The following is an 11014-nucleotide window of genomic DNA, read 5'->3' as shown; positions in this document are numbered from 1 at the left end:
TAAAGAATAATTCCATTCATTTTAATAAATATTTCTACTTTAATATACAAAATGCCATGGTCTTGATTTTTAATTATTTCTAACAATCCTATAAATGAACAATTGTTCTCAACCAATCAGTTTGTCAATACAAAGGCAAGCAATAAACTTTATACATACATACAGTAAAAAAAAAAATGCAACAATGGTCTGAAGACATCCCATCCCATCCATTCATCCATACTGATTATCCTAACTAGAGTGACGGGTGAGCTGGGCATGAAAATTAAAGTGCAAGCACGAATAAATTGAAAACAAGAACAGTCAGAAAGCGAGCACGTTTGCTTCAACAGAGAGGAAAAGCTGATTTAAGTTTGCTCAGGTAAGCATGCTCCGTAAAGCAGAACAGGGTTCGTGACTCTTAACAAATTATACAACACAGGTATATTTGACTGATCATTCAGTCTATACAGTCTATATGGAGAGTATTAATTATATGGTAGATCATTATTAATGAGAATGACATTTGGATTTACGCAGACGAAAGAAAACACAACAGGTTTTTGCAACACATTCTTATTGAGTGCAGTACTCTTCATTTAAATAAATAATACAAAAAGAAAAAAAAAATGAGGCAGTCATCTTATTAAATACAGTATAATCTCAACAGTTGCATAAGCGAAATCAAAATCAAGTCCCCTATTTTATCCGGTAAGACCTCAAACCCAAATACAGGTCAACACTGTGAAATAAGATGTTTTACGGAACTCACGTCCACATGAGGTTGCATATTGAAGTTTATATATTGCACAAAATACAAAAAACAAATAATACTGCTTGCTTGGCCGAAAATAGAAACGTGATTTGGAATGGAAGATAACGAAACCGGACAATTCAACCTCTCCAATTCACAAGTGTGACCAGTCTAAATGACACGCGTGGATAAACCCAGTGTAATATTACATTGAAAACATTTGGCACAAACACCTTTCTGGACTGGAAAGAAAAGGGTGGGTGAGTGTCAACTGTCAATGTTCTGAGTGAGATTTGTACACAGAAGAGCTACACACCATAATGTGACTACAACTCCTGTACATTACAGCGTTTCCTTCTAAGTTCCAATTTACTGTACTCACACTTATCACGCGCAACCTTGGAGTAAGGACTGCTCTGTCCAGACGTAAGGCTGATGCTCAGGTGCTTCAGGCGCCGTCTCTCGGGCCTACGCAGGCTGCTGGGGGTTTATGTTCATGTGCTGTGGGTGTCCCAGCAGGCCAATCCGCTGCTTTTGCTTCCTCTGTTCGGTCATCTGAAACAGGACAAAATGGACACATAGACCGGGGGGGGGGAATGCTGTTGAAATAAGTGTAGCGATCTGTTGTGTGTGCTACTATCATGTACTGTGCTTCTGTCATCAGACGGAAGCTGCTCAATATGCAACACTAATACTGAAAACCACTCGTATAAAATGTCAGCTATTGAGAGTCATAGCACACGTGTTCTGTTAAGAGTCAATTTTGCAGTGGGTTATTTGAACCTTGGCACAAAAGCTAAAAAGTCTTGGCCGAGAATTTTGGCAGTGATTCAAGGTTAAGTTTCACTAACTTTGTTGCTTTGGCTTTCATGTTTGTGATTCACATTGGCTCCATATTGTGGTTATGAGATTTTGCAATCATTTTTCCAATTTAATTTGCCTGCCCAAATGAGATGATGATTTCTTTTTTTTTTTTTTTTTTAGGATTTTAATTGGATTTAAATTAAAGTAATCAAATACGTTTTTAAAATTTGATATTAAAAGCAAGCCCGTACATCACACGTGTTCAGCAACACCATCATTTCCTCCTGTCTGGGTCAAAAAGTCTCGGTGACATTCACTTCCTCACATGTGGTTCTCATTTCAAGGGTAAAGCCGTATTGTACAATTCTGTTAACTAGAAAAAAACAAGATTGCAAAAACTTGTGCAATGCCAGCGCACGCATAACCTTGCGTTGAGCATCTGAATGGCTTCGAAAATACTGTTTGAATTTGAACTCCACAGAGCAACAAGTAACACTGAGTTGAAAAACGAACGAAAAAACAAAACAAAAACGTGACTTTGTTTTGAATAATCTTGCATTTAAAGGGACACTTGGTGTCCAAAGTTAAGACAAAAACATGTTCTCCACATCATGAAATCAGATACATCGCAGCCAAATACAATGAAGCGCAATGTTTGCAGTTTGCCATTTGCGAATTTTCCTCATCCCAGATTTTTCTGCAACGTAATCTCTGATTGTCACTGAAAAATTCAATTGTTTGCTGTTTTTGTGCTCAGGCCAAAACAATAACATTATTACTTTAGCATCATCGGGTGGCAACTTGGTGTCAAGGAAGAACGTTGATGTGAGTTTTAGCATTTCATTTAGACATAGAGTAAGTAGTTCTTCATGGCACCTTTAGGCAATTCAAAACCTTCTTCAAATTTTTGCTATTTGCTGCAGGTTCAGGTAGTTCATTGTAATGAAGTCCGTCCAACCTGTTCCTTGAGCTCTGTCAGCTGGCCGGAGAGATTGGACACAAGTTTCATGGTGGACTCCAGCTTTTCCTGGAGGCTTCGAATTTCATTTTGCTCGCCATCTGCATCACTGCTGACCAATGACATGGCCCTCATTCGGGGAAACCAGTCCAGGTTGTGCTCCTAGTATACAGAAAACGGGCGGGTTAGGTCCGTCATATACCGGGATGCACACATGCATCCATTCATGTTGCATGATTTTCATCTGCAGGCGTGAGAAATATGCTAAACGTAATAAATATGAATATGGAAAATAATAAGGTTTACAATCCAAGGTGTCGTCATTATCCCACAGGAGACAGTTTGTTATTTTGTAGCTTGTATATTACTATTGTATATTATTTACTTATCTAAAATTACTCAAGACTTCAAACTAGTGCACTATTGTAATAATTTTCTAGATTCTTTTTTTTAATTTGCCTAATTGTTTGCTTTGTATTCTAATATAAAGTCGGGTTTACTATTTTAAATATTGACCGTGAAGAGTGAGTGTGTTGTTGGCAAAAGCATTCAGTGCTGCTAATGTTTATATTGTTAAATATTTTTTGTATTTTGTTTTATTCTATTTTAATCTCTAACTGTGTATTTGTTAATTTTGCATATACTAGTTGTCTGTGTGTGTTTTTTTTATAATTGCCTACATTTGTTGTGCTGTTAGGTAAAAAATGTGAATATAATTTATGGTTCATCTTATCATTTTTCTTTAATTTACTGACTTCATAATTTAATAAAATCTCGAATTACTCTCCGGCTTCTTTAATTTTCAGTAAGATGTAGTTCAAAAGAAGTTCAAATTTTACATATATATATATATATATATATATATATATATATATATATATATATATATATATATATATATATATATATATATATATATATATTTATACAGTACCTGTCTGTATGTGGATTCTCAGTCAGCCACGTAATGATAATCCACAAAGGTTGAATCAAGAGATTTTACACAAATAATGTGGTGTATATTGATATTGATCTGTTTTCTATGGTGTAAAATCATTTATTAGACAACACAATTAGATATATCACAATTAAAGATCATTTTAAGCAAATGTGTCATTTGCGAAGTGTGTGTCAAACTAGTAGCCCTTTGCATTAATCAGTTGCTAAGAAGTAGCTTTGAATTTGAAAAAGGTTGCTGACCCATGTACCCGCCGACTATTTAACCCAGCGCGGTCAAAAGGGCAACTCGGTTGAATTCCTTCATTCTACGACTGACTTGACCACCACGTGCCGTTCTAAATGTATGCTCTTTGAACCTACCTCCAAATTAGCCACATGAGTCATATAAATGGGTCAGTGTTCAAGCCCTCAACACATTTTCCCACAAAGCCTTGTCATTGCCATAAGACCACTACAATGAATGCACAGAAGGATGCTGCCACTGAGAAAGGTTAAGGGCCACCTAAGGGCCACTTTGTTTTTCTACGTTGTGACTGACATTACTCAACTACACTTCACCTACAAGAAAATAACACAACTATTTGACGTGTAGAAATATAAACTATACCAAAGACTGTGACTGATCTACAAAGTAGTTGGACTGCTATTATTTTGAACACACGTGTGTGTATCCACACCACAAAGAGGTGGTGAAGGGGAATAACACAAAACTAAGATAACGAGTAGCGCACACTCATTGTGAAAGGGCAAGACAAATGCGCAGGCTCCACTTCCAGGACGTAAATGAAGGCTGGGTTGCAAGGGTGTTGACACTCACAGCAGCTGAGCGCTTTCCTTCATCTACTTAAAAGGAAAAAGTTGAATATTGGTTTTGAATGTTATTCTGTTAATAGTATTTTAACGTTTAAAAAAAAAAAAAAATTACATTATGTTTCCCACTTTCATTTCTGTACATAAACCTAAAAAAAAAAAAATACAAATAAAGACAAATAACTTCACAAGTAATGACACAACTACTGCATTCATTAGTGAAGTCACCGAGGCCGTGATACAGAAACAGGTTGTTCTGTGGTTAATCTATCATTCCACAGGACTCTTGACGCGGTAGCAGCTCTGTTGTCTCGAAACATACCAAAAACACCCATCTGACCAATTCATAAAGACTTAATATTCCTGCATACGCGGGAACACCAACCGTTTGAATTTTTACACGTACAGCACCGAGAGTAAATGCTGGCTTTCACATACGCAATAAAAATGAGGGCAATGAGTGACTACGAGTCATCGTCCAATGTTGTATATGTCACACTTCACCATGAATCCTCCACTACTGACGTCAATTTAAGTCATTGTCGAAGTCGTCCGTTTTCCACCGCCCTCTCTCCCGATGTTTCTTCCACACTATTTCATCACTGAATAAAATGAAACAAAGTTGGAGACAAGACCTTAATAGATACTGGCTATGATGCTAATGTGGACACCATCCCGTCCAAAATGATCGGAACAGTGAGGTAAATTCTTTTATTTTTGTATAGAATGAAAACTTTTTGGTTTGACACGAAAAGATGCATACGAGAGGAGATCAACATTTCATCTTTTACCGCCAGGTACTTAACATGTATGACACACGTTGTTTTGTTGCACAGCTGTGTCTTAATAAATGAATTAATTAGAAGTGGGTACAAATGTGGAGTCATCAATGCATTGTGTTGTATGGACCAAAGTTGTGTTTGATCAAACATGTTTTAATTTACTACTCCATATGCACAAATAAGTTATTATTGTGCAAATTTTATATTTTTTATTACAATTTCCAAGAGGATATATTATTTAAGTTTACAATGCACTTTTTCAGTGTTACACGCATCTATCATGTTTTTTATTTTTGTACTCCATATGCACATGCAAGTTATTTGCAAATATTTATGTTAAAGTGATAATTGCTAAAAAAATGACATGCCAACTATGATATGGTTAATATTACCGAAATCTCAAAATGTACTCCTCTGTGTTTATTTTTACTTCTTACTGATAATCACTATCAAAGTATTTAAATCAATATCGAATGGCAACTTGAAGAATCAAAATTGAATTGTGAGGTTTTTAATAATACTCAGCCAAAGTATGAACAAGCACACATTGCTGCAGATGTGTTTTGATGCTTAAACTTGGCTGTAAAAGTTTTTATGCTTTGACCAACCAATCAGAGAAGAGAGAAATGCTGACATTTATGAGAGCCCTGAGAGATGAATTTTAAATGCGATTGGTGAAAGAAACATTGCTGTTGCTAAAGTTTCTGAAGGCCTTGAGCAGACTAAGTATAGGCCTAAATTGGTTCGGACAAAAACAAATGCAAAATATATGTACTGGAAGCTTGGTGCTAAAAAAAGAACATAAGCACATTTACAACATGTACAGAGCAGTTAAATTATCCCATTAATCACTTGGTTTGTACCAAATAGCAAACAGCAGAAAAAAACAAACTACTGTATATTCCTGAAAAAATAAAAACAGGTTACACAAGATTTGCCTGCTCTTCCCACTTTTTAAAGTTGTTGTTAATAATGCGCCCTTGGCAAACGCATTTTGGTTCAGCAGGGTGTGAGGATAATAGAAGGGGGGGTGATGGAGGTTAATCCCGAATCAGGTGGTTGCTCACAAGACTGAGAGAGACACGTCAAGACAAAAGACAATGAAGTGAGCAAGATGGGGTCCGATTAGAAACCACGTTAGCTGCACCAGCCGAGCAACAACTTTAGAGTTAAGCTATTTTTTTGGTTGGATTTCTTTTGTGTGAGCTTGATTATTCAGTTGTGTGTATATAATTTCTATTTTGATGTAAAAGTGCACTTGATGAACATATATTTGTATGCAATGTGGAACCTTGCATTGTTTTTGTCATGACAAGAATAATGACTGAATATATACATCCATAATATACATAAAGTTTTTGAACACAATCAATAGCCCTGAGCAACTGTGATGTCATTTTCAGTCGACAGAAGTAACAAAATGTCCGCCCCCTGAGATGGCTAAAAACGGGTGTATTTTGCTATATTCCACAAACACACTATTAACCAGAATGCCCTGTTTCAACTGGTGGGCCTGCATAGAACATATTTTTGAAAAAAATATGTTTGGATTGACTTCCCTCTAAGGCACAGAAAGCTGGGAAAGTGCATTAGACTCCAGGGGAGTACTTAGAAGGTATAAACTTGTAGTTTGGATTTGAAACATATATTTTGTGGGTCCGTTTATCTAAAAAATTTCAATCAATAATTCTTTTCTTACGTGCGAGTGTGTGTGTGTGTGTGTGTGTGTGGGGGTGTGTGTGTGTGTGTGCGTGGGGGTGGGTGTGAGTGTGTGCATGCATGTTGCCCAGCTGCCAGGCGGGATTAAGCAATGTATGACGGAGGCAGACGGTCTGGATGTTAATTCTCTATTCACAAAGCCGAGTCATGCAATAATACTTCAGAAGAATTCAAGGGGACGGGATTACATAATGCCGAATTGTTACGCTTGGTTCAAAATACTGTGTAATACTGGTGCGGTAAAACAAAACTCTGCTGCCGATGACTCAATTTGAAGATGTTGCTAAAATGCTGAGAGGCAAAGGCGGAATTTGAAAAACAAATCGACGAGGATCAGAGCATTGTGAGTGCATTGCGGTAACTTTACCCTGATCATTTCAGCCACGTAGCTCTCAGGGCCAGTGTACTCTGTTGAATCCTTGACCTTCACCAGGACAATGAAGAATAGGTAGTGCCACATGTTGTGCTCAACTTTGATGTGCTCTTCGAAGGTAACAGTCTTATTGTCAAATTTGTCTCTCTCCAGACCTGAAGCAATACAAGGACAAAGGACACACATACAGCAGATGTAACGTTAACAACACGCTTTCTTAAAAACCTCTTTTACGATTATTTCCCTTATGCTAACTTGTGGCAACGTGACGTCATTGACTTCAGCACAAATGGGTGCAAAAGCAGGAGGAAATACGATCACAAGGGCTGGGCAGACACTGTCAAAGCAGTCATGATGCCAAAAATAATTGTGCACACTGTTTGATGCACTAAAATACGGTCGATCTGTCTAAATGTAAAGTTTGAAAAATGAAGACAAGTGTTTATTAGCTTTGAAGTTGCGTTTCAAAGCCAACAATTAAGACTTTGGTGACTGAAGAGGACTATTATAACAGGTCTATAAACCAATAGTTAAAAAAAAAAGAAAAGAAAAATACAGTCCACCTCCTCCCCAGCAGCACCTGACGTGACTAACCAGTCATTCTGGGAAGCGGAGGCGTTGCATTGTTTACACTACCCAGAAACGCAGCCCATTTCTAGACTGTTGTGATGCTGCCTGTTATGGCGCAGCAAAACAGTTCTAATACAGAGTTAAAGCTACTTCCACTTCTAAGAATACGACAGTAAAATTGGAAGGACCAGAAACAGCAATTTAAGTCATAAGTGGTTGGCACATACTTTGCTGCCCACATGTAGTAGATAAAAAAATAAAAAAATCTACATACCCCTGTTCAAAGCTAGGTTTTGTGGTATTCAAAAAAAGACATCAGTTAAAAAAATTCAAAACCTTTGTCACTATTAATGTGACCATTAAGATGCACACACTTTAAAAACAGATGGGTTAAAAATAACACAATTTGGGGGCAAAAATGGATCGATCCACTACTTGGGTCTTAGTAAAACACTTTCTGCAAAAACAATGCAAAACATTGGTAGTTTTGTACAAAACAACCCCCCAAATTGGACTGTTTTGTCCAAAACAATGCAAGAAGGTGGGTCAACTTGACCGGTCCATTTTTGACCCAAAATTGTGTTATTTTTAACCCAACTATTTTTACAGTGTATAGTTTGATGGGGTGGAGGGGTCTTTTAGGAAAGGTAAGTAAAAAACAACTGAAAGAATGTGGATGCACACCCTCTTATAACTGCGGATGTGACAGTTTAAAATTAAACATTAAAACTCATGAAATTGATTAAAAGATGAGAATACTGGTCTGCTAAAAGGCAAATAGTGTCATGTGTTTTTTTTTTTTTTTGCCACAATTTAAAAAAAAGCCCATTATCTTGGTGTCTCAAAAGAGCTGTGAAGAATTTAAAAAAATGTTTTGCCTTTCTTAAAAATAAAGTCCATTATCTTGGTCTCACACTTAAACAGGGGTGTGAAGACCTTTTACATCCACTGTGCATACATAAATTATTACACAAACCATAAATCTATGTGAAGCACATACAGCGGCACCTCTATTTACGAACGTCTCTTCATACGAAATTTTCAAGTTACGAAACGCATCAACAGGAAAATATTGCCTCTTGTTACGAAAGAAATTTCAAGATACGAAAGGTAAAAATACAGTATGGGCTGCTACTGGCAGCTCCGGAGTTTCCTGAACGCAACATACTCATAGCTGCTCTGCCATTGGCTATTACCTAGCATCTTCCTGGCATCCCATTGGCTAAGAGGGATCTCTACCGTATGTGTAGCTAGACAGGTAGATAGATATATATGTGATAGATATGTATATGCAGCGTCCTCGCCATTTGCCCCTCGGGCCATGAGGTGTTCCGATAGTTTTACGTGAATTAGGAACGAGGAAAAGTAAAAAAGCAGATTTTTTTTTTTTTTGGTCCATATAAAGAAAGCAAGAGATAATAGAAAGGTATGAAAAAGGGATGACGCCAGGCAAAAAACACTTCTGAGAGAGAACATGAACCAAAGAGGGCAAAAAGCGATGAGGACAGCAATTAAAAGGAAAACGACCATCATTTTTATTCTTTACTCTATTTTTTGTTTTTTACATTATGCACAAGTATCATTTATTGTGCAATAATCTAATTGTAACATGTTTGTATTTGTTACATGTTTTGAGGCATTTTTATGCTTTATAAAACATTTATGTCTGAATATTGGGGGTCTTGGAATGGATTAGGGCATTTACATGGAAAACACAACTCTACTTACAAAATTTTCCACTTAAGAAATTTCTTCCAGAACCAATTAATTTCGTAAGTAGAGGTACCACTGTATTATCAAAAACGGGGTGGGGGCGGGCGTAGTTCTCACCACAAATAAAGCATGTTGTCTTCAGGATTTCCTCTTTCTTTTGCTTCTCACTTCTCAGGTCAGCGAATGTGTCAATAATGACGCCAAAGATGAGGTTCAGCACAATGATGATAACCATGAAGAAGAACAGCAGATCATAGATCACCCTGGCTGCAAAGAGCGGCTCCTGGTAAAGCCAAGACAAGAAACAATTGGAGCTGCAGTCACATTTGAATGAATATATGCTATGCCCAATGATTGTGGTTGACCTCAGTGTTTTCACTGTACTTGTACAAATCGAACAGATTTTTGCTCTTTTGTATGTATAATTTGTGCCCAGTTGTGCTCAATGTCAGTAAAAATATTTTAGCCTGTCAAAAGGTGGAAACTGTTAAGAGAATCAACGACGACAATATAGCTCTATTTAAAATAATCGAGATTAACAGCCTCGTTCTGGGATTGTGCTGTAGCTGTAACCAATATTGACAAATTTGGAAAAAATGAAAATTAGATTTCAAATTTTTTGAACAAGCATCTATGTTCTAACTTTAATGATACAAAAGCCATTAATAGTGCAGTCATCTTCAGTTAAACAATTCTAGTTTTGCCCTTTGTTAAAAAACACAACACGATTTTCACTGGATATTTATTACCCAATTCCTTACTATTTCTTATGTTATATTGTTATGGAGTTAAGAGTTAAATACACCATCACCAAATGACAATTGAATTTGTTGTACAACATCATTTTAGTGCAGCAGTCCGAAACGCCATTTGGGTGTAATGTCTTTTGCACCTCTTTGGATGGCTTGCGCAGCACATCCCCAACACCTCCTCCACTGCGAAGGCCGTGGCTCAAGACTGTGACAATGCACATGAGTAAGGAATCACATGTTCTTTCTTTGTCCTCGATCACCACTGCAGATGGCTGGACGGCAAGGGAAGCTACAGAGAAAAACACACGCCAAAGAAACTGAAAAAAACACACAACTAAAAACGACCTCTTTGACTGGACATTAGATTTTAATGACTTGGCTATCGGGGTCTTTGAGGTCATAATTCTTCTGGAAATTTACAAAAACTAAATCCACAAAACAAGTCGCGAACACCCATGATTAGCGTGGCGGCGACGTGAAGTGGATTCATCACGGTTAGCTGGATTTGAAGGTAGCATGTATGTTCCTCACCCAGTGGAAGCTTTTCCCACCAAGGAAGTTGGCAAGAACCTGTTCTTTGAGGCCTAAGCCCCTCCACGCCATCACTGAGTGGAGCCATTGACTTGCTTGTGCCTAAAGGTCAGCACCCCCTGACCTGTAAACCCCAAGCCCCTATTTAATGTTCGAAGCTTATTCTCCTGAGACAACAAGGAGCCTTGCTATTTCACCCGGCAACCTCAAAAGCCCCCAACAGATTCAGACAGTTTAAATCTGACTACCAGTCCGACCAGATTTACTGCCAAACTGGATGAAATCATCTTTGTCTGAATTGTTGTCTCA

At 37.5% G+C, this 11014-nt stretch overlaps 1 protein-coding gene across 19 annotated transcripts in view; it reads right to left on the bottom strand.

Annotated features, from left to right (window-relative positions):
• itpr1b (inositol 1,4,5-trisphosphate receptor, type 1b) overlaps nucleotides 1-11014 on the bottom strand; it is a 57903-nt gene continuing 46889 nt past the window's right edge. For all 19 annotated transcript variants that reach the window (XM_086039697.1, XM_086039704.1, XM_086039706.1 and 16 more), the window contains 5 exons: nucleotides 10315-10463; nucleotides 9540-9705; nucleotides 7134-7294; nucleotides 2496-2657; nucleotides 1-1288 (listed from right to left, as the gene is read on the bottom strand). In XM_086039697.1, coding sequence (XP_085895823.1) covers nucleotides 1202-1288; nucleotides 2496-2657; nucleotides 7134-7294; nucleotides 9540-9705; nucleotides 10315-10463 — 725 coding nt within the window. In that variant the 3' untranslated portion in view covers nucleotides 1-1201. The remainder of the gene's footprint in view (nucleotides 1289-2495; nucleotides 2658-7133; nucleotides 7295-9539; nucleotides 9706-10314; nucleotides 10464-11014) is intronic.

This window comes from Filicampus tigris, chromosome 9 (genome assembly GCF_054856515.1).
Source record: "Filicampus tigris isolate MCC_2025a chromosome 9, RoL_Ftig_1.0, whole genome shotgun sequence".
In the NCBI taxonomy this organism is placed as follows: domain Eukaryota; kingdom Metazoa; phylum Chordata; class Actinopteri; order Syngnathiformes; family Syngnathidae; genus Filicampus; species Filicampus tigris.
This window is presented reverse-complemented; position numbering and strand designations above follow the sequence as displayed.